The sequence below is a fragment of the Bombina bombina genome, chromosome 4, assembly GCF_027579735.1.
Source record: "Bombina bombina isolate aBomBom1 chromosome 4, aBomBom1.pri, whole genome shotgun sequence".
NCBI classification, from domain to species: Eukaryota; Metazoa; Chordata; class Amphibia; order Anura; family Bombinatoridae; genus Bombina; species Bombina bombina.
Genome location: NC_069502.1, coordinates 588,713,234 through 588,737,516, shown reverse-complemented (window position 1 = coordinate 588,737,516; position 24,283 = coordinate 588,713,234). Strand labels below are relative to the sequence as shown.

The following is a 24,283-nucleotide window of genomic DNA, read 5'->3' as shown; positions in this document are numbered from 1 at the left end:
CGTTTTTTTTTTATTATTTTATTTTACTCACGCATGGATAGATATTTAAACTCACCACAACACAAATCCACTTCACCAGCCATGGCTTCCAGACCCAGGGATAGGAAGAACAAAACGGCATCAGAGACCTTAGTCGACTCACACCCTGAAGCGGGATCCATTACAAAGTCCTATGACATTACAAATTCACAAACACTAGTAAGTAACATCTTAGAAGCCTTAAATCCGAAATTTGAGTCCCTTAGATTGGAGATAAAACATGATCTGAATTCGTTATCTAATGAGGTCAAGCAGTTTACAACAAGAATTCAGGAAGCTGAACAGAGAATATCAGATTTGGAAGACCTCACGGTCTCCCACAACACTAAACTACAGCTAAATTCTCTGTCTATCATAGAGCTAAAGAACAAAATCGAAGATCTAGAAAATCGTTCCAGGAGGAACAATGTGAGAATAATTGGGGTTCCTGAATCCAGTCAGTATACAGACTTGTTGAAATTTGCAGCTGAAACTCTCCCTCAGTTATTAAACATACCCCAAGGAATGCTACCTTTAGTAGTGGAAAGGGCTCACAGAATTGGGAGACTTCCTGCTGCAGACGACAATAACTTTAGGCCCAGACCTATAATAGTGAAGTATCTAAACCACCAGGATAAAATTAGAAACATACAGTCATCCCGCAAAACCGCACCTATTCTCTTAGAAGGAACCAAAATGCTGATCTTTCAAGATTTTGCACATGAAACATCCATGAAAAGAAGAGAACTTTCTCCAATTTGCGGTAGATTGATTAGAGAGGGACTGTCGGCCACAGTAATATATCCGGCCAAACTCAAGGTGGAATTTCAGGGTCACAGATATTTTTTTGAAACAGCTGCCGAGGCAGAAACATTTTATTCTGAAAAATGTGCTAAATAGTTTGTTATGTTCCAATATAAAGGGTAATTGATTATTTTTTACTGATGATAGCAATCAGAATCCACATATTTTTTCTAGGTTTAGACATTCTGTACTCTCTGTATTTTTTACCAGGTTTCAAGGATGGAGCGGAGGGAGAGGAAGGACGGGGTTCCCCCCCCCCCTTTTTTTTTTTTTTTTTTTTTTTGTTGTTTCTCTTCCTCTCTCAATAAAGATATGTAATGTCTAAAGTTAAAAAATTGGTTTTAACCTCTTGGAATGTCGGAGGTATTTCTACCCCAATAAAGCGCAAATTGATTATTTCGCATCTGAGAAAGTGTAACTCTGATATTGCCTTTATACAGGAGACTCATCTTAGTACAGAAGAGTCATTGAAGTTGAAAACCTCGTGGGTTAGGGAGATTTTCTTTACACCTAGTTTAGGTAGGAAGAGGGGGGTGGCTATTTTACTAGGGAAAAACATAACACATGAAGTAATATTTAAATATCTTGATCCAGAAAGCAGAATTCTGATTTTGAAAATTAAAGTGGCAAACTCTATTTTTACACTTTGCAACATTTATGCTCCTAATAACTTTGAGTCAGCCTTTTGGGAATTCTTACAAGCTAAAATTTTACAGTGGAGTGAAGGGAACGTTATTTTAGCTGGGGATTTCAATATGGCACCACAGTGCCCTCTCGATAGACTCAGACAAGCACAGATTACACTCCAAACTAAGAGAGATAAGATAGAAGCTAAAATGTTCAAAGTTTTGTACAGGAATCTCGCCCTTAAAGATATTTGGAGGATCCAACACCCAGCTCAAAGAGGGTTCACATGTAAAGCCAGGAATGCTAATTCTCTTTCTAGAATTGATCTATTCCTAGTTAGTGATAATATATTAAAAATTGGCGCTACAATCAAAATCACACAAATCACTATCTCAGATCACGCCCCAATAATACTAGATATTCCGATGCATACTAAGTCAGCTAATTCACGCCATTTTTTTTTCCCTAAGTTTCTTTTTAAAAATTTAAAATTCAAAAATTGGCTAAATGACAGAATGGAGGAATTTTTTTCTCTTAATTTAGGTTCAGTTAATGACCCAAATTCACTCTGGGAAGCAGGCAAGGCAGTAATCAGAGGAGAGATAATTGCATACATGGTTAATTTAAAACGGAAAGCCGGTTTTAGAAACAATGAAGCAAGGAGAGCATTAACTAATTCATATAACAAATATTTATCTCAGCCCACAAATGCAAACTGGAGAAGATATACCTCTGCCAAGAGAGAGAGAGATACTCTATTAATGCATACTTCAGCTCAAGCCGATTTGAAAGCTAAAGCAAAATTCTATCGCCATGGGGATAAGGCAGGTAAGTTTTTGGCTAAGTTGTGTAAAAATATACAGGGAAGTTCTGCCATCGATTCACTTTTGGAACAAAACTCCCTAGTTAAAGATCCGAAGGAAATACTTGAAATTTTTTCTACTTATTATAAGGAGATTTACTCCTTTAAAAACCCCAACTTGGAGGTATCAGAATATTTTTGGAATGGTCTTAATTATTCCTCTCTGAGTGAAGATGCAGCAAATAAAATAAATGCCCCCATATCTGAGCAAGAGATTCTCCAAGCGATTAAGGACGCGCGTCTAGATAAAACCCCTGGACCAGATTCACTTCCCAATGAGTTTTATAAGATTTTGGCTCCGATTATCACTCCCCATCTAAAAAACCTTTTTAATTATTTCTATGTAGAGGGTAATCCTATTCCTTTAAACTTTGCTGCATCTACCACATCACTAATTTTAAAACAAGGCAAAGACCCCCTAAAAAAAGAATCCTATCGGCCCATTGCACTGCTTAACTCTGATTATAAGTTACTATCGTCAATTCTGGCAAAAAGGCTACAGTGTGAGATTGGGATCCTTATTAATAAGGACCAAGCAGGGTTCCTAATTAAAAGAAACCTAGCAGCTAAAATTAGAGAACTCTTTGATCCTGGATTACATTCATAACTCTCACGAGTCCCCTTTACAAAATCAAGTAGACTTAGCAATTATCGCGCTCGACGCAGAAAAGGCGTTTGACTCAGTATACCATCAGCATATTTTGACTTCCCTGTCTCGGTTTGGTTTTAAGGATAATTTTATATTTTTCATTAGTAATCTATGCAAGAATTCTTCAACAAAACTGACTATTAATCAATTAGAATCTAACTTAATTTATCTCCAGAGGGGCACTAGACAGGGTTGCCCACTATCGCCTCTCCTATTCGACCTGGCTATGGAGTCATTAGCCCTTAAGATAAGACAGACACTACAAGGGATAAAAATTGGTGGTATTGAACAGAAAATTGCCCTATATGCTGACGACGTTCTAGTTTACGTATCAAATACGAGAGTAAATATTCCTAGATTACTTTCGATTATAAACTCCTTTGGAACTTTCACAGGATACAAGGTCAATATGTCCAAGTCAGAATTAATGTGGGCTAGGAAAAATGAGGTCTCTCTATCCGAGACGCCTTTTAAAGAAGTGGTTTCTCATTTTAGATATTTAGGAATTAACATATCAGTAAATCCACAAGAGTGGTATAATCTTAATATTCCTCCGATCCTAACTAGAATAAAAGAACATATGAGAAGCTGGCAAAATTTTCCGCTTTCACTAACCGGGCGCATTGCTCTCTTCAAGATGGTCCTCCTTCCAAAAATTCTTTTCCCTTTACAAAACATACCAGTTGCGCTGAAAACTAAAGACTGGAAAAGCCTGAATAAGGCTCTTAGGTATTTCATTTGGAAATGCAAAAGACCTCGAATTTCCATGAATAAAATGTACCTTCCTAGAAGGTTTGGTGGTATGGCTCTTCCTGACCTTAGCAATTATAGTCTGGTGTTTCTCTCACGTATCATAATAGACTGGATTCTGAAGAAAGACTATTTTACGAATAACAGTCTTGAGACGAATATACTTTATCCTTATAACCCGTTAGCATTAATTCATTGTCCGACTCACTCGATCCCGAAAGAAGTGAAACATCTAAGTTCCATCTATGCGATCATACAGGCTTGGAAAAAACTGGGGAAAAAATTGGGCATAGATCTCTCTATTCCTAAATTCCAAGGGTTGTGTGGTAACCCAGAATTTCAAAGAGGTACTCAGTCTCAAATATTTCAAAAGTGGCATGAATTAGGTTTGACTTTCCTTACTCAGTTTATAGATCAAGGGACACAGTCAATAAAAACTTTTGAGAGGTTAAGGGAGGAATTTAATCTAAGTAATAAGGACTTTTTTGCGTATCTCCAGGCTAGGCATTATCTCTTTTCACTTATCGAGAAATTTGGCTGGACCTGGTCATGGGGAAAGTTAGATAGTTGGCCTATTTTGTTTAAAAACGATTTATTCGCCATCTCAACCTGGTATGATTTGATTATTTCCCAAAATGGTGAATCAAATCTGCACTACATAACACAAAAATGGAATCTTTTGTCCCCCGAACTAGAAATTAGGGTAGATCAAGTGGAAAATTCTATAGCTACAATAACTCAAACGACTCTATCGGCAAATTGGAGAGAGTCACACATTAAGCTACTCTATAGGTCCTACTACACCCCACTGAAAGGGTTTAAATGGTGTAATTCCAACTTCAATACTTGTCCAAAATGTGCTTACCCAGCAGCGGATTTAATCCATATGATATGGGCCTGTCCTCGAATAAAGCAGTTTTGGTGTAAGATAGAGTTTTGGCTTATTAAGGTTTTGAAGATTCCTATTCTCTCTCTCTCTTTGGCGGAGGTGGTCTTTTTTTATAGAGTCCTCCTTACCTCCTGAGCTTAAAAAAACCACTGAACATGACAATCTTGGCAGCCAGGAATTTAATCTTTAATAAATGGCGAGACACTTCGGCACCTAGTATTCTAGAAGTTAAAAATTATATGAAAAAGCAATGCATCATTGAACAGATGGATACAAATGCAACGTCCGTAAAAGAAATAACTCTCTTTTTTAAAAAATGGGCCACATTTATCAGGATTTTTCCCTCAGAGGAGATAAATTACTTAATCTACCCTTTTAGACATTCCGAGATATGTTTATTGAATCACTGGTAACAAGGCCATGAGGGCCCTTTTTTTTTTTTTTTTTTTTTTTTTTTTGTTTTGTTTTTTTGTTTTTTGTTTTTTTTTCTCCCCCCCCTCCCATTCTTCCCTTTTCCTCCCTCCTCCCCCCCGCCCTTCCTTCCCTCCGTTTTACCTGTAACAGGTTGACAACGCTCATATAATAGGTAGCTGGGAAAAAAAAGAAAAAAAAAAGCTTTATGAGGAACGATAGATATAATTAGAATATGAGGTGGATCTCTTTTTTTGTTTGTTTCTCTTTCACTTTTTTTTGTCATGTTAATAAGATGTGAATCATGTAATAATAAGTAATCATATAGTAATAAGCTAATCAAGATTGAATATTCTATATGGTGAATTTTCGCTTGTTTTTTATTAACATGTAAACTTTGTATTGTATATCGCAAAAATAAAGGATTTAAAAAAAAAAAAAAGGACAGATCTCTGCTCTGTCTATTCTTTTGCACAAGCGTCTGGCAGAAGTTCCAGACATCCAGGCATTTTGTCAGGCTTTGGTTAGGATTAAGCCTGTGTTTAAAACTGTTGCTCCCCCGTGGAGCTTAAACTTGGTTCTTAAAGTTCTTCAGGGAGTTCCGTTTGAAACCCTTCATTCCATTGATATTAACCTTTTATCTTGGAAATTTCTGTTTTTGATGGCTATTTCCTCGGCTCGAAGAGTCTCTGAGTTATCTGCCTTACATTGTGATTCTCCTTATCTGATTTTTCATTCAGACAAGGTAGTTCTGCGTACCAAACCTGGGTTTTTACCTAAGGTGGTTTCTAACAGGAATATCAATCAAGAGATTGTTGTTCCATCATTGTGTCCTAATCCTTCAAAGAAGGAACGTCTTTTGCATAATCTGGACGTAGTCCGTGCCTTGAAGTTTTACTTACAGGCTACTAAAGATTTTCGTCAAACATCTGCCCTGTTTGTCGTTTACTCTGGACAGAGGAGAGGTCAAAAAGCTTCGGCAACCTCTCTTTCCTTTTGGCTTCGGAGCATAATACGCTTAGCCTATGAGACTGCTGGACAGCAGCCCCCTGAAAGGATTACAGCTCATTCTACTAGAGCTGTGGCTTCCACCTGGGCCTTTAAAAATGAGGCCTCTGTTGAACAGATTTGCAAGGCTGCGACTTGGTCTTCGCTTCACACCTTTTCAAAATTTTACAAATTTGACACTTTTGCTTCTTCGGAGGCTGTTTTTGGGAGAAAGGTTCTACAGGCAGTGGTTCCTTCTGTTTAATGTTCCTGCCTTGTCCCTCCCATCATCCGTGTACTTTAGCTTTGGTATTGGTATCCCACAAGTAATGGATGATCCGTGTATTGGATACACTTAACAAGAGAAAACATAATTTATGCTTACCTGATAAATTTATTTCTCTTGTAGTGTATCCAGTCCACGGCCCGCCCTGTCCTTTTAAGGCAGGTCTAAATTTTAATTAAACTACAGTCACCACTGCACCCTATGGTTTCTCCTTTCTCGTCATGTTTCGGTCGAATGACTGGATATGGCAGTGAGGGGAGGAGCTATATAGCAGCTCTGCTGTGGGTGATCCTCTTGCAACTTCCTGTTGGGAAGGAGAATATCCCACAAGTAATGGATGATCCGTGGACTGGATACACTACAAGAGAAATAAATTTATCAGGTAAGCATAAATTATGTTTTTATGTAAATATTGCCTAAATGGTATACAATATTGTTTACAATTCGTTCCATCGCTTTTTTTCCAAACTGTCCCATTTTAAAGATAATTATTTAAAAAAATCCTTTTCCCAGCCCAAGCAGTTTGGAAAAAGGGGTTCTACCTGTAGCTGTACATTTTTAGAAGCATTCTTATAGTCTTGGGGGACGATTATGTATTTTTGGAGGAGAGTTTGATTTTTAAACACAACTTGTGACTTGTTTCAGGTTCTTGGAATTTTTCAAAACTTTAGATCCACAAAAGAAGTAAATTAAATGGTTTTCAACAAAAAATGCTCTAAGAAGACTAAGTCTGGTCCATATTCCTATGCAATAATTCTGCAGTGTGTTCATTTAGTGGATTAAAGAGACAGTAAAGTAAAGAATTAAAAATTAAACTTGAATGATTCAGAGCATGCAGTTTTAAACAACTTTCAAGATTACTTCTATTTAATTAGCTTTTTTCTCTTGTTATCCTTTGTTGACAATCATACCTAGGTAGGATCAGGAGCAGCAATGCCTTACTGGGAGCTAGCTGCTGATTGGTGGCGGCACATAAATGATTCTTAGCATTGGCTCCCTTGATGTGTTCAGCAGACAATAGACGTCTATTGGAAAGTTATTTAAAAATGTATTCTCTATCTTAATAATACAAAAATTGGGTTTCATGTCTCTGTTTATACACTATTGTGAAAACAACATATTAGAATCTTAATGTTGCTTTTTAATTTTATTGATACAGGAGGATAGTAAATGACACATATCGTACAGATTTATGTCTTCTATATCCGCCTTTCATGATTGCCCTTGGTACGTATTTAATCACAGGGTAGTAAGTACATCCTTTGAAAAGTTGATCAAATATTTTATAAGCATTTAAGTACAAATTATTTAAAATATAAGTTAACTAATTTATGCAACACTTAATGGCATTGAAGTTTTATAACTTATAATATTGGGATAAGTTTCTGTGAAGAAACTGCACGTTTGTGTGTGTGTGAAGTTTCTGTGTGTGTGTGTGTGTGCGTGTGTGTGTGTATGTATGTATTATGTATATATGGTGGGAAATGCACAGATAATGTAAGGTGTAAATACAAAAATCTGTATGCAAATGACATAAGAACACAAGACCGCTGCCTTCTTGCAGTCTCTCACAAAGGACTGTAGTAAATAGCGTAGTAGAATATAGATGGCGCAGGTCCTATAGGATTATTGTCTGACTTTGCAAATCTCTAATGGTAAAGGAGAAGGGCTTGATGTGTTTGTAAATATTCAGTAATAATTTAATTACATCTTTTTCAAGAGCAAATAAAAACAGGTCAACAGTTGCTGCTCACCTGTTTTTATTTGCTCTTGAAAAAGACGTTTTATCGTTGAAATGCGTTGAGCTACATTAAAGCTTTGTTCTGCTTTTATTTTACATTTGTATCTCGTGATGATTTTGTTGTGACAACACTGGATTTCGCTCTTTAATGGAGTAAGTTAATACTCGCTTTTTATATAGAGTGTTATACTTCTTCACCAACGGGGTATTCCTCCTTTTTATCCCTAGTTTGTATGTGCTTCGAAAACTGAGAGGTTCCTTTTTCAGATGGGCCAAATATACAAATTATATGGAGTGAGTATACTGCACTCTTATTACCTCAAGCCCTTCTCCTTTACCATTAAAGAGCTGCAAAGTCAGACAAGAATCCTATAGGACCTGCACCATCTATATTCTATGTATGTATGTACTAATATTTCTCCAACATAGGTGTGTCCGGTCCACGGCGTCATCCTTACTTGTGGATATTCTCTTCCCCAATAGGAAATGGCAAAGAGCCCAGCAAAGCTGGTCACATGATCCCTCCTAGGCTCCGCCTACCCCAGTCATTCTCTTTGCCGTTGTACAGGCAACATCTCCACGGAGATGGCTTAGAGTTTTTTAGTGTTTAACTGTAGTTTTTCATTATTCAATCAAGAGTTTGTTATTTTCAAATAGTGCTGGTACGTACTATTTACTCAGAAACAGAAAAGAGATGAAGAATTCTGTTTGTATGAGGAAAATGATTTTAGCAACCGCAACTAAAATCCATGGCTGTTCCACACAGGACTGTTGAGAGCAATTAACTTCAGTTGGGGGAACAGTTTGCAGTCCCTTGCTGCTTGAGGTATGACACATTCTAACAAGACGATGTAATGCTGGAAGCTGTCATTTTCCCTATGGGATCCGGTAAGCCATGTTTATTACGATTGTAAATAAGGGCTTCACAAGGGCTTATTTAAACTGTAGACTTTTTCTGGGCTAAATCGATTGATTATTAACACATATTTAGCCTTGAGGAATCATTTTATCTGGGTATTTTGATATAATAATATCGGCAGGCACTGTTTTAGACACCTTATTCTTTAGGGGCTTTCCCAAAGCATAGGCAGAGTCTCATTTTCGCGCCGGTGTTGCGCACTTGTTTTTGAGAGGCATGGCATGCAGTCGCATGTGAGAGGAGCTCTGATACTTATAAAAGACTTCTGAAGGCGTCATTTGGTATCGTATTCCCCTTTGGGTTTGGTTGGGTCTCAGCAAAGCAGATACCAGGGACTGTAAAGGGGTTTAAAGCTTAAAACGGCTCCGGTTCCGTTATTTTAAGGGTTAAAGCTTCCAAAATTGGTGTGCAATATTTTCAAGGCTTTAAGACGCTGTGGTGAAAATTTGGTGAATTTTGAACAATTCCTTCATGTTTTTTCGCAATTGCAGTAATAAAGTGTGTTCAGTTTAAAATTTAAAGTGACAGTAACGGTTTTATTTTAAAATGTTTTTTGTACTTTCTGATCAAGTTTATGCCTGTTTAACATGTCTGAACTACCAGATAGACTGTGTTCTGAATGTGGGGAAGCCAGAATTCCTATTCATTTAAATAAATGTGATTTATGTGATAATGACAATGATGCCCAAGATGATTCCTCAAGTGAGGGGAGTAAGCATGGTACTGCATCATTCCCTCCTTCGTCTACACGAGTCTTGCCCACTCAGGAGGCCCCTAGTACATCTAGCGCGCCAATACTCCTTACTATGCAACAATTAACGGCTGTAATGGATAATTCTGTCAAAAACATTTTAGCCAAAATGAACCCTTGTCAGCGTAAGCGTGGCTGCTCTGTTTTAGTTACTGAAGAGCATGACGACGCTGATATTAATATCTCTGAAGGGCCCCTAACCCAATCTGAGGGGGCCAGGGAGGTTTTGTCTGAGGGAGAAATTACTGATTTAGGGAACATTTCTCAGCAGGCTGAATCTGATGTGATTACATTTAAATTTAAATTGGAACATCTCCGCATTTTGCTTAAGGAGGTATTATCCACTCTGGATGATTGTGAAAATTTAGTCATCCCAGAGAAACTATGTAAAATGGACAAGTTCCTAGAGGTGCCGGGGCTCCCAGAAGCTTTTCCTATACCCAAGCGGGTGGCGGACATTGTTAATAAAGAATGGGAAAGGCCCGGTATTCCTTTCGTCCCTCCCCCCATATTTAAAAAATTGTTTCCTATGGTCGACCCCAGAAAGGACTTATGGCAGTCAGTCCCCAAGGTCGAGGGAGCGGTTTCTACTTTAAACAAACGCACCACTATTCCCATAGAGGATAGTTGTGCTTTCAAAGATCCTATGGATAAAAAATTAGAAGGTTTACTTAAAAAGATGTTTGTTCAGCAGGGTTACCTTCTACAACCCATTTCATGCATTGTCCCTGTCACTACTGCCGCATATTTCTGGTTTGATGAACTGCTTAAGGTGCTCGATAGTGACTCTCCTCCTTATGAGGAGATTATGGACAGAATCAATGCTCTCAAATTGGCTAATTCTTTCACTCTAGACGCCTCTTTGCAATTGGCTAAGTTAGCGGCTAAGAACTCTGGGTTTGCTATTGTGGCGCGCAGAGCGCTTTGGTTGAAATCTTGGTCGGCTGATGCGTCTTCCAAGAACAAGCTACTAAACATTCCTTTCAAGGGGAAAACGTTGTTTGGTCCTGACTTGAAGGAGATTATTTCTGATATCACTGGGGGTAAGGGCCACGCCCTTCCTCAGGATCGGCCTTTCAAGGCAAAAAATAGACCTAATTTTCGTCCCTTTCGAAAAAACGGACCAGCCCAAGGTGCTACGTCCTCTAAGCAAGAGGGTAATACTTCTCAGGCCAAGCCAGCTTGGAGACCAATGCAAGGCTGGAACAAGGGAAAGCAGGCCAAGAAACCTGCCACTGCTACCAAGACAGCATGAAATATTGGCCCCCGATCCGGGACCGGATCTGGTGGGGGGCAGACTCTCTCTCTTCGCTCAGGCTTGGGCAAGAGATGTTCTGGATCCTTGGGCGCTAGAAATAGTCTCCCAGGGTTATCTTCTGGAATTCAAGGGACTTCCCCCAAGGGGGAGGTTCCACAGGTCGCAGTTGTCTTCAGACCACATAAAAAGACAGGCGTTCTTACATTGTGTAGAAGACCTGTTAAAAATGGGAGTGATTCATCCTGTTCCATTAAGAGAACAAGGGATGGGGTTCTACTCCAATCTGTTCATAGTTCCCAAAAAAGAGGGAACGTTCAGACCAATCCTAGATCTCAAGATCTTAAACAAATTTCTCAAGGTCCCATCGTTCAAGATGGAAACCATTCGAACTATCCTTCCTTCCATCCAGGAAGGTCAATTCATGACCACGGTGGATTTAAAGGATGCGTATCTACATATTCCTATCCACAAGGAACATCATCGGTTCCTAAGGTTTGCATTCCTGGACAAACATTACCAGTTCGTGGCGCTTCCTTTCGGATTAGCCACTGCTCCAAGGATTTTCACAAAGGTACTAGGGTCCCTTCTAGCGGTGCTAAGACCAAGGGGCATTGCAGTAGTACCTTACCTGGACGACATTCTGATTCAAGCGTCGTCCCTTCCTCAAGCAAAGGCTCACACGGACATTGTCCTGGCCTTTCTCAGATCTCACGGCTGGAAAGTGAACGTGGAAAAGAGTTCTCTATCCCCGTCAACAAGGGTTCCCTTCTTGGGAACAATTATAGACTCCTTAGAAATGAGGATCTTTCTAACAGAGGCCAGAAAAACAAAGCTTCTGGACTCTTGTCGGATACTTCATTCCGTTCCTCTTCCTTCCATAGCTCAGTGCATGGAAGTGATCGGGTTGATGGTGGCGGCAATGGACATAGTTCCTTTTGCGCGCATTCATCTAAGACCATTACAACTGTGCATGCTCAGTCAGTGGAATGGGGACTATACAGACTTGTCTCCGAAGATACAAGTAAATCAGAGAACCAGAGACTCACTCCGTTGGTGGCTGTCCCTGGACAATCTGTCTCAAGGGATGATGTTCCACAGACCAGAGTGGGTCATTGTCACGACCGACGCCAGTCTGATAGGCTGGGGCGCGGTCTGGGGATCCCTGAAAGCTCAGGGTCTTTGGTCTCGGGAAGAATCTCTTCTACCGATAAATATTCTGGAACTGAGAGCGATATTCAGTGCTCTCCAGGCCTGGCCCCAGCTTGCGAGGACCAGGTTCATACGGTTTCAATCAGACAACATGACGACTGTTGCGTACATCAACCATCAGGGGGGAACAAGGAGTTCCCTAGCGATGGAAGAAGTAACCAAAATTATTCTTTGGGCGGAGTCTCACTCCTGCCACCTGTCTGCTATCCACATCCCAGGAGTGGAAAATTGGGAAGCGGATTTTCTGAGTCGGCAGACATTGCATCCGGGGGAGTGGGAACTCCATCCGGAAATCTTTGCCCAAGTCACTCACCTGTGGGGCATTCCAGACATGGATCTGATGGCCTCTCGTCAGAACTTCAAAGTTCCTTGCTACGGGGCCAGATCCAGGGATCCCAAGGCGGCTCTAGTGGATGCACTAGTAGCACCTTGGACCTTCAAACTAGCTTATGTGTTCCCGCCATTTCCTCTCATCCCCAGGCTGATAGCCAGGATCAAGCAGGAGAGGGCGTCGGTGATCTTGATAGCTCCTGCGTGGCCACGCAGGACATGGTATGCAGATCTGGTGAATATGTCATCGGCTCCACCTTGGAAGCTACCTTTGAGACGAGACCTTCTTGTTCAGGGTCCGTTCGAACATCCGAATCTGGTTTCACTCCAGCTGACTGCTTGGAGATTGAACGCTTGATTTTATCGAAGCGAGGATTCTCAGATTCTGTTATCGATACTCTTGTTCAGGCCAGAAAGCCTGTGACTAGAAAGATTTACCATAAAATTTGGAAAAAATATATCTGTTGGTGTGAATCTAAAGGATTCCCTTGGGACAAGGTTAAGATTCCTAGGATTCTATCCTTCCTTCAAGAAGGATTGGAAAAAGGATTATCTGCAAGTTCCCTGAAGGGACAGATTTCTGCCTTGTCGGTATTACTTCACAAAAAGCTGGCAGCTGTGCCAGATGTTCAAGCCTTTGTTCAGGCTCTGGTTAGAATCAAGCCTGTTTACAAACCTTTGACTCCTCCTTGGAGTCTCAATTTAGTTCTTTCAGTTCTTCAGGGGGTTCCGTTTGAACCCTTACATTCCGTTGATATTAAGTTATTATCTTGGAAAGTTTTGTTTTTAGTTGCGATTTCTTCTGCTAGAAGAGTCTCAGAATTATCTGCTCTGCAGTGTTCTCCTCCTTATCTGGTGTTCCATGCAGATAAGGTGGTTTTACGTACTAAACCTGGTTTTCTTCCAAAAGTTGTTTCTAACAAAAACATTAACCAGGAGATTATCGTACCTTCTCTGTGTCCAAAACCAGTTTCAAAGAAGGAACGTTTGTTGCACAATTTGGATGTTGTTCGCGCTCTAAAATTCTATTTAGATGCTACAAAGGATTTTAGACAAACATCTTCCTTGTTTGTTGTTTATTCAGGTAAAAGGAGAGGTCAAAAGGCAACTTCTACCTCTCTCTCTTTTTGGATTAAAAGCATCATCAGATTGGCTTACGAGACTGCCGGACGGCAGCCTCCCGAAAGAATCACAGCTCATTCCACTAGGGCTGTGGCTTCCACATGGGCCTTCAAGAACGAGGCTTCTGTTGATCAGATATGTAGGGCAGCGACTTGGTCTTCACTGCACACTTTTACCAAATTTTACAAGTTTGATACTTTTGCTTCTTCTGAGGCTATTTTTGGGAGAAAGGTTTTGCAAGCCGTGGTGCCTTCCATTTAGGTGACCTGATTTGCTCCCTCCCTTCATCCGTGTCCTAAAGCTTTGGTATTGGTTCCCACAAGTAAGGATGACGCCGTGGACCGGACACACCTATGTTGGAGAAAACAGAATTTATGTTTACCTGATAAATTTCTTTCTCCAACGGTGTGTCCGGTCCACGGCCCGCCCTGGTTTTTTTAATCAGGTCTGATATTTTATTTTCTTTAACTACAGTCACCACGGTACCATATGGTTTCTCCTATGCAAATATTCCTCCTTAACGTCGGTCGAATGACTGGGGTAGGCGGAGCCTAGGAGGGATCATGTGACCAGCTTTGCTGGGCTCTTTGCCATTTCCTGTTGGGGAAGAGAATATCCACAAGTAAGGATGACGCCGTGGACCGGACACACCGTTGGAGAAAGAAATTTATCAGGTAAACATAAATTCTGTTTTTTCTTAATCCTTTTGCAGCTTGCCTGCACGTAGCATGTGTTGTTCAGCAGAAGGATGCACGGCAGTGGTTTGCTGAACTCTCAGTAGATATGGAAAAGGTATTTTTCTCCCTTGAGTTGTTAAACAGTCTGCTCGTTTGCTGATATTAACTGCCTGTTCCATAATCTTTCTCTTTTAATCCTTAAATTAGTTTTTATATTTTACATTTTACCTTTGTTCTAGATCTTGGAAATAATCAGAGTAATCTTAAAACTGTACGAACAGTGGAAAAACTTTGATGAAAGGAAGGAAATGGCTGCTATCCTTAGTAAAATGCCAAAACCTAAGCCCCCACCAAACAGGTAAATTTGTACACTGAGAAGACATTTATTGCAAAAAAATTACTAGATGTTTCCTTTTTGCATTTCTAACTTGAGCATCCTCGTCGATCACAATTCTTTCGATAAGTGTATACGTTTTGTTTTTGTTTATTTTTACAAAATTCACCATTAATGTTTTATGAACACACTTTCCAAGGCACCAGCTCCTAAAGAGCTTGTGCAAGAGTTCACAATGTATACGTAAATGAGTCTGTGATTGGCTGATGACTGTCATATGATATGGGGGGTTAGCAAATTGAAGTACATTTTGAAAATTATCTTGAAAAACAAATCTAAAAATTAAGTTATTGCTATTGCATTGTTTGTTTATTGTGTACTTATTGGTTATGCAATTCTACTGTATTTAAGTGTTCTCAAGTCAGCAATGCAAAATTTACATGCTCAAACAAACTGGTGCATATAATTTTCACGTTAGAATGTCCTATTTTTAATCCAGGCCTTATTGCAGCAGTGAACATATTACTATTCTTGAAGGAGGAATCATTCTATGCTTCACGTTAAAAATGCATGCTTACAATTTAGGATAATAATCACAGGTTTTACTAAAACATAAATATGCATGCACAAGCATGTTTATATTTAGATGTGAACTTGTTTGCTGTGTGCTTTTAACCCCTTAACGACCAACGACGTATGGGGTACGTCCTGCAAAAAAATGCAGTTAATGACCAAGGACGTACCCCGTACGTCGTTGGTCTTTGAAAGCCCTGGAAGCGATCCTGATCGCTTCCAGCCGCTTTCATGTTATTGCAGTGATGCCTCGATATTGAGGCATCCTGCAATAACAGTTTTGAGCAGTCCGATGCAGAGAGAGCCACTCTGTGGCCCTCTCTGCATCGGCCATTGATCGCAGTATTCGTTGGTGGGTGGGAGCTTACCAAGGGAGGCGGGTGGGCGGCGATCAATGGAGGAGGGGGGCAGGATCGCGTGTGGGGTGCGTGCCAGAATGCGCGCGCGTGCACGAGGGTGGGTGCGCGCGTGTGCGGGTGGGAACCCTACACTATGGAACAAATACTCAGTGTTAAAGGACTCAGTGGGAGAGACTCAGTGGGATAAATAAATAAAATTAGTAATCTGGGAGAGGGTTGGGGGTTGGGGGTTGTGGGGGGGCAGCTACACTACAGAAAATAGTTTTCTTTCATGTAATTAGCAAGAGTCCATGAGCTAGTGACGTATGGGATATACATTCCTACCAGGAGGGGCAAAGTTTCCCAAACCTTAAAATGCCTATAAATACACCCCTCACCACACCCACAATTCAGTTTTACAAACTTTGCCTCCGATGGAGGTGGTGAAGTAAGTTTGTGCTAGATTCTACGTTGATATGCGCTCCGCAGCAAGTTGGAGCCCGGTTTTCCTCTCAGCGTGCAGTGAATGTCAGAGGGATGTGAGGAGAGTATTGCCTATTTGAATGCAGTGATCTCCTTCTACGGGGTCTATTTCATAGGTTCTCTGTTATCGGTCGTAGAGATTCATCTCTTACCTCCCTTTTCAGATCGACGATATACTCTTATATATACCATTACCTCTGCTGATTCTCGTTTCAGTACTGGTTTGGCTTTCTACAAACATGTAGATGAGTGTCCTGGGGTAAGTAATTCTTATTTTCTGTGACACTCTAAGCTATGGTTGGGCACTTTATTTATAAAGTTCTAAATATATGTATTCAAACATTTATTTGCCTTGACTCAGAATGTTCAACATTCCTTATTTTTCAGACAGTCAGTTTCATATTTGGGATAAATGCATTTGTTTCAATCATTTTTTCTTACCTTAAAAATTTGACTTTTTCCCTGTGGGCTGTTAGGATCGCGGGGGCAGAAAATGCTTCATTTTATTGCGTCATTCTTGGCGCGGACTTTTTTGGCGCAAAATTTTTTTTCTGTTTCCGGCGTCATACGTGTCGCCGGAAGTTGCGTCATTTTTTGACGTTTTTTTGCGTCAAAAATGTCGGCGTTCCGGATGTGGCGTCATTTTTGGCGCCAAAAGCATTTAGGCGCCAAATAATGTGGGCGTCTTTTTTGGCGCTAAAAAATATGGGCGTCATTTTTGTCTCCACATTATTTAAGTCTCATTATTTATTGCTTCTGGTTGCTAGAAGCTTGTTCACTGGCATTTTTTTCCCATTCCTGAAACTGTCATTTAAGGAATTTGAGCAATTTTGCTTTATATGTTGTTTTTTTCTTTTACATATTGCAAGATGTTCCACGTTGCAACTGAGTCAGAAGATACTTCAGGAAAATCACTGCACAGTGCTGGAGCTACCAAGCTAAGTGTATCTGCTATAAACTTTTGGTATCTGTTTCTCCAGCTGTTATTTGTATTGCATGTCATGTCAAACTTATTAATGCAGATAAAATTTCCTTTAGTACTGTTACATTACCTGTTGCTGTTCCGTCAACATCTAATTTTCAGTGTGTTCCTGATAACATAAGAGATTTTATTTTTTAAATCCATTAAGAAGGCTATGTCTGTTATTTCTCCTTCTAGTATACATAAAAGTCTTTTAAAACTTCTCTTTTTTCAGATGAATTTTTAAATGAACATCATCATTCTAATACTGATAATGGTTCTTCTGGTTCAGAGGTTTCTGTCTCAGAGGTTGATGCTGATAAATCTTTGTATTTGTTCAAGATGGAATTTATTCGTTCTTTACTTAAAGAAGTGTTATTTGCATTAGAAATAGAGGATTCTGGTCCTCTTGATACTAAATGTAAACGTTTAAATAAGGTTTTTAAATCTCCTGTAGTTATTCCAGAAGTGTTTTATCTCCCTGATGCTATTTCTGAAGTAATTTCCAGGGAATGGAATAATTTGGGTAATTTATTTACTCCTTCTAGACGTTTAAGCAAATTATATCCTGTGCCATCTGACAGATTAGAGTTTTTTGGGACAAAAATCCCTAAGGTTATGGGGCTGTCTCTACTCCTGCTAATGTACTACTATTCCTATGGCAGATAGTACTTCATTTAAGGATCCTTTAGATAGGAAAATTGAATCCTTTCTAAGAAAAGCTTACTTATGTTCAGGTAATCTTCTTAGACCTGCTATATTTTTAGCGGATGTTGCTGCAGCTTCAACTTTTTGGTTAGAAGCTTTAGCGCAACAAGTAACAGATCATAATTTTATAGCATTATTATTATTCTATAACATGCTAATAATTTTATTGGTGATACCATCTTTTGATATCATTAGAGTTGATGTCAGGTATATGTCTCTAGCTATTTTAGCTAGAAAAGCTTTATGGATTAAACTTGGAATGCTGACATGTCTTCTAAGTCAACTTTGCTTTCCCTTTCTTTCCAGGGTAAATAATCATTTTTCGTTCCTTTCCTCACAACAAGGAACAAAAGCCTGATCCTTCATCCTCAGGAGCGGTATCAGTTTGGAAACTATTTCCAGTTTGGAATATATCCAAGCCTTATAGAAACCTATAGCCAGCTCCTAAGTACCTATGAAGGTGCGGCCCTTATTCCAGCTCAGCTGGTATGGGGCAGATTACGTTTTCTTCAAAGAAATTTGGATCAATTCCGTTCTTAATCTCTGGTTTCAGAAACATTGTTTCAGAAAGGTACAGAATTGGCTTCAAGTTAAGGCCTCCTGCTAAGAGATTCTTTTCTTTCCCGTATCCCAGTTAACACAGCAAAGGCTCAGCATTTCTGAAATGTGTTTCAGATCTAGAGTTGGCTGGAGTATTTATGCCAGTTCCAGTTCTGGAACAGGGGCTGGGGTTTTATTTTATCTCTTCATTGTACCAAAGAAGGTCAATTCCTTCAGACCAGTTCCGGATCTATAATTATTGAATCGTTATGTTAGGATACCAACATTCAAGATGGTTACTGTAGGGCTATCCTGCCTTTTGTTTAGCAAGGGCATTATATGTCTACAATAGATTTACAGGATGTGTATCTGCATATTCCGATTCATCCAGATCACTTTTAGTGTCTGAGATTCTCTTTTTAAGACAAGCATTACCAGTTTTGTGGCTCTACCGTTTGGCCTAGCCTCAGTTCCAAGAATTTTTTTCAAAGGTTCTCGGTGCCCTTCTTTCTGTAATCAGAGAATAGGGTTTTGGTATTTCCTTATTTGGACGATATCTTGGTACTTGCTCAGTCTTCTCATTTTCAAAGAATCTCATACGAATCGACTTGTGTTGTTTCTTCAAGTTCATGGTTGGAGGATCAATTTACCAATCAGTTCATTGATTCCTCAGACAAGGGTAACCTTTTTAGGTTTCTAGATTAATTCAGTATCTATGACTCTGTCCTTGTCAGACAAGAGAAGTTTAACATTGATATCAGCTTGTCAAAACCTTCAGTCACAATCATTCCCTTTGGTAGCCTTATGCATGGAAATGTTGGGTCTTAGGACTGCCGCATCAGATGCGATCTCCTTTGCTCGTTTTCACATGCGACCTCTTCAGCTCTGTATGCTGAACCAATGGTGCAGGGATTACTCAAAGATATCTCAATTAATATCTTTAAACCGATTTTACGACACTCTCTGAAATGGTGGACAGATCACCATCGTTTAGTTCAGGGGGCTTCTTTGTTCTTCCGACCTGGACTATAATCTCAACAGATGCAAGTCTTACAGGTTGGGGAGCTGTGGGGGTATCTGACGGCACAAGGGGTTTGGGAATCTCAGGAGGTGAGATTTCCGATCTATATTTTGGAACTCCGTGCAATTTTCAGAGCTCTTCAGTCTTGGCCTCTTCTGAAGAGAGAGTTGTTCATTTGTTTTCAGATAGACAATGTCACAACTGTGGCATACATCAATCATCAAGGAGGGACTCACAGTCCTCTGGCTATGAAAGAAGTATCTCGAATTTTGGTTTGGGCGGAATCCAGCTCCTGTCTAATCTCTGCGGTTCATCTCCCAGGTATGGACAATTGGAAAGCGGATTATCTCAGTCGCCAAACGTTGCATCCGGGCGAATGGTCTCTTCACCCAGAGGTATTTCTTCAGATTGTTCAAATGTGGGAACTTCCAGAAATAGATCTGGTGGCTTCTCATCTAAACAAGAAACTTCCCAGGTATCTGTCCAGATCCCGGGATCCTCAGGCGGAGGCAGTGGATGCATTATCACTTCCTTGGAAGTATCATCCTGCCTATATCTTTCCGCCTCTAGTTCTTCTTCCAAGAGTAATCTCCAAGATTCTGAAGGAATGCTCGTTTGTTCTGCTGGTAGCTCCGGCATGGCCTCACAGGTTTTGGTATGCGGATCTTGTCCGGATGGCCTCTTGCCAACCGTGGACTCTTCCGTTAAGACCAGACCTTTTGTCTCAAGGTCCTTTTTTCCATCAGGATCTGAAATCCTTAAATTTAAAGGTATGGAGATTGAACGCTTGATTCTTGGTCAAAGAGGTTTCTCTGACTCTGTGATTAATACTATGTTACAGGCTCGTAAATCTGTATCCAGAGAGATATATTATAGAGTCTGGAAGACTTATATTTCTTGGTGTCTTTCTCATCATTTTTCTTGGCATTTTTTTTAGAATACCGAGAATATTACAGTTTCTTCAGGATGGTTTAGATAAGGGTTTGTCCGCAAGTTCCTTGAAAGGTCAAATCTCTGCTCTTTCTGTTCTTTTTCACAGAAAGATTGCTATTCTTCCTGATACTCATTGTTTTGTACAAGCTTTGGTTCGTATAAAGCCTGTCATTAAGTCAATTTCTCCTCCTTGGAGTTTGAATTTGGTTCTGGGGGCTCTTCAAGCTCCTCCATTTGAACCTATGCATTCATTGGATATTAAATTACTTTCTTGGAAAGTTTTGTTCCTTTTGGCCATCTCTTCTGCCAGAAGAGTTTCTGAATTATCTGCTCTTTCTTGTGAGTCTCCTTTTCTGATTTTTCATCAGGATAAGGCGGTGTTGCGAACTTCTTTTGAATTTTTACCTAAGTTGTGAATTCCAACAACATTAGTAGAGACATTGTGGTTCCTTCATTATGTCCTAATCCTAAGAATTCTAAGGAGAAATCGTTGCATTCTTTGGATGTTATTAGAGCTTTGAAATATTATGTTGAAGCTACTAAGTCTTTCCGAAAGACTTCTAGTTTATTTGTTATCTTTTCCGGTTTTAGAAAGGCCAGAAAACTTCTGCCATTTCTTTGGCATCTTGGTTGAAATCTTTAATTCAACTTGCCTATGTTGAGTCGGGTAAGACTCCGCCTCATAGGATTACAGCTCATTCTACTAGGTCAGTTTCTACTTCCTGGGCGTTTAGGAATGAAGCTTCGGTTGATCAGATTTGCAAAGCGGCAACTTGGTCCTCTTTGCATACTTTTACCAAATTCTACCATTTTGTTGTATTTTCTTCTTCTGAAGCAGTTTTTGGTAGAAAAGTACTTCAGGCAGCGGTTTCAGTTTGAATCTTCTGCTTATGTTTTTCATTAAACTTTATTTTGGGTGTGGATTATTTTCAGCAGGAATTGGCTGTCTTTATTTTATCCCTCCCTCTCTAGTGACTCTTGTGTGGAAAGATCCACATCTTGGGTAGTCATTATCCCATACGTCACTAGCTCATGGACTCTTGCTAATTACATGAAAGAAAACATAATTTATGTAAGAACTTACCTGATAAATTCATTTCTTTCATATTAGCAAGAGTCCATGAGGCCCGCCCTTTTTTGTGGTGGTTATGATTTTTTTGTATAAAGCACAATTATTCCAATTCCTTATTTTATATGCTTTCGCACTTTTTTCTTATCACCCCACTTCTTGGCTATTCGTTAAACTGAATTGTGGGTGTGGTGAGGGGTGTATTTATAGGCATTTTAAGGTTTGGGAAACTTTGCCCCTCCTGGTAGGAATGTATATCCCATACGTCACTAGCCCATGGACTCTTGCTAATATGAAAGAAATGAATTTATCAGGTAAGTTCTTACATAAATTATGTTTTTTTTTTTTTAATAAAAATAAACCAAAACGTTTTTAATTTGAAACTGGGTACTGGCAGACAGCTGCCAGTACCCAATATGGCGCTCAATAAGGCAGGGGGGGGGTTAGAGAGCTGTTTGGGGGGGGGGGGGATCAGGGAGGTTGGGGGCTAAGGGGGGATCCTACATAGCAGCATATGTAAATATGCTCAAAAAAAATAAATAAAAGATAGCTTTTATTTTAGTACTGGCAGACTTTCTGCCAGTACTTAAGATGGCGGGGACAATTGTGGGTTTGGGGATGGAAGAGAGCTGTTTGGGAGGGATCAGGGGGTGTGATGTGTCAGGTGGGAGGCTGATCTCTACACTAAAGCTAAAATTAACCCTGCAAACTCCCTACAAGCTACCTAATTAACCCCTTCACTGCTAGCCATAATACTCGTGTGATGCGCAGCGGCATTTAGCGGCCTTCTAATTACCAAAAAGCAACGCCAAAGCCATATATGTCTGCTATTTCTGAACAAAGGGGATCCCAGAGAAGCATTTACAACCATTTGTGCCATAATTGCACAAGCTGTTTGTAAATAATTTCAGTGAGAAACCTAAAATTGTGAAAAATTTAATTTTTTTTTTAATTTGATCGCATTTGGCGGTGAAATGGTGGCATGAAATATACCAAAATTGGCCTAGATCAATACTTGGGGTTGTCTACTACACTACACTAAAGCTAAAATTATCCCTAAAAGTTCCCTACATGCTCCATAATTAACCCCTTCACTGCTGGCCATAATACACGTGTAGTGCGCAGTGGCATTTAGCAGCCTTCTAATTACTAAAAAGCAACACCAAAGCCATATATGGCTGCTATTTCTGAACAAAGGGGATCCCAGAGAAGAATTTACAACCATTTATGCCATAATTGCAGAAGCTGTTTGTAAATAATTTCAGTGAGAAACCAAAAGTTTGTGAAAAAATTAGTAAAAAAGTGAACAATTTTTTGTATTTAATCGCATTTGGCAGTGAAATGGTGGCATGAAATATACCAAAATGGGCCTAGATGAATACTTTTGGATGTCTACTAAAAAAAAATATATACATGTCAATGGATATTCAGAGATTCCTGAAAGATATTAGTGTTCTAATGTAACTAGCGCTAATTTTGAAAAATAATGGTTTGGAAATAGCAAAGTGCTACTTGTACTTATTGCCCTATAACTTACAAAAAAAGCAAAGAACATGTAAACATTGGGTATTTCTAAACTCAGGACAAAATTTAGAAACTATTTAGCACGGGTGTTTTTTGGTGGTTGTAGATGTGTAACAGATTTTGGGGGTCAAAGTTAGAAAAAGTGTGTTTTCTTCAATTTTTTCCTCATATTTTATAATTTTTTTTATAGTAAATTATAAGATATGATGAAAATAATGGTATCTTTAGAAAGTCCATTTAATGGCGAGAAAAACGGTATATAATATGTGTGGGTACAGTAAATGAGTAAGAGGAAAATTACAGCTAAACACAAACACCGCAGAAATGTAAAAATAGCCTTGGTCCCAAACGGACAGAAAATGGAAAAGTGCTGTGGTCATTAAGGGGTTAAAGTAGTAAGAATAGTAAATCATGTTGATTTGAAATGTCTAAATTTAAAGGTTTTTTTTTTTACTCTTCTGTCTGAGGCAGAATAATTTAGTGCTAATGGAACAATCATTTTTTTCCTTTCCTCTCTGATTTAGCATTTGCAAGTACTAAAAGTATAGGTACTTGTGCGTTACTTAAATACATTAAGCTATTTTTTTTCTTTTCCTCCTTCCAGTGAAGGAGAACAGGGACCAAATGGGAGCCAGAATTCTAGCTACAGTCAATCGTGATGCATTCCAAGGTTCTAGTATTGGACCAAGCGGATCAAGATTTAAAACATTTACAGGAGTAGTATTCTTCATGTTGGCCAGAATATCTGATGTAGTGATTCTTCTCCAAAAATGAAACTTCTAACCTCTTAGCAGAGGATTAATTTTGCTTGAGCAGTCATGAAGAAGCTGCGTTCCTGTGGTTAAAGTATGGCACTATCTTCTTTTTTTTTTTTTTTCTTGTATAGAATGTTTAAATAAACATCAAGTGAATCAATGTATTACAATTAAAGAACAATGCAATATGGATGTTTACTATTACTTTCTTTCTTCATTTTTTTTTTATCCCCAAAATGAAAAGTGTAACTCTACATAATGGTTTAAAGGAAATATCTGTCAATTTTATGTGCACAAAACTCACCCAAATGATTACAAAATCACTGTTGCACAATTTCCAATTGACTAGTGTATTTTTACACAGGTTTTGATAGTATTTACCTGTGTAAAAAATCTTAAGTAGATATCTTTAATCTGTATCAGATGTAGAACCTTGCAACGTTTTAAAATTGGCACTGAAATAATAGATGACTCCATTCCCACACTTGCTGTCTAAAGCGGGTTTTAATATTTTAAAAAGAAATGCAAACTTGTCTCTCTGCACAATGGAAGTCAGCCCCTTCCAGTAGTAGGTAGTGAGTGTTTATAGTCAGAGGCAGCCAGATGATATAGGGACATAAAACTATTCTCCAAAATGAAAAAAGTGTACTCCCATGTATTACTAGTGTATATGCTGCAGACTGGAGTAATTTGCAAGAGTGCGCATTCACGGGTACTGTAAAGTACCCAATGCATTGGTACCATGTTTGATACT

The 24,283-nt window shown here is 39.3% G+C and overlaps 1 protein-coding gene across 1 annotated transcript in view; it reads left to right on the top strand.

The window, feature by feature from the left end:
* Positions 1–23,719, top strand: part of CCNC (cyclin C) — a 101,610-nt gene extending 77,891 nt beyond the window's left edge. Inside the window, exons 9-12 of the mRNA XM_053710575.1 lie at positions 7,443–7,510; positions 14,326–14,405; positions 14,530–14,648; positions 23,379–23,719. Coding sequence (XP_053566550.1) covers positions 7,443–7,510; positions 14,326–14,405; positions 14,530–14,648; positions 23,379–23,433 — 322 coding nt within the window. The 3' untranslated portion in view covers positions 23,434–23,719. The remainder of the gene's footprint in view (positions 1–7,442; positions 7,511–14,325; positions 14,406–14,529; positions 14,649–23,378) is intronic.
* Positions 23,720–24,283: the final 564 nt, after the last annotated feature.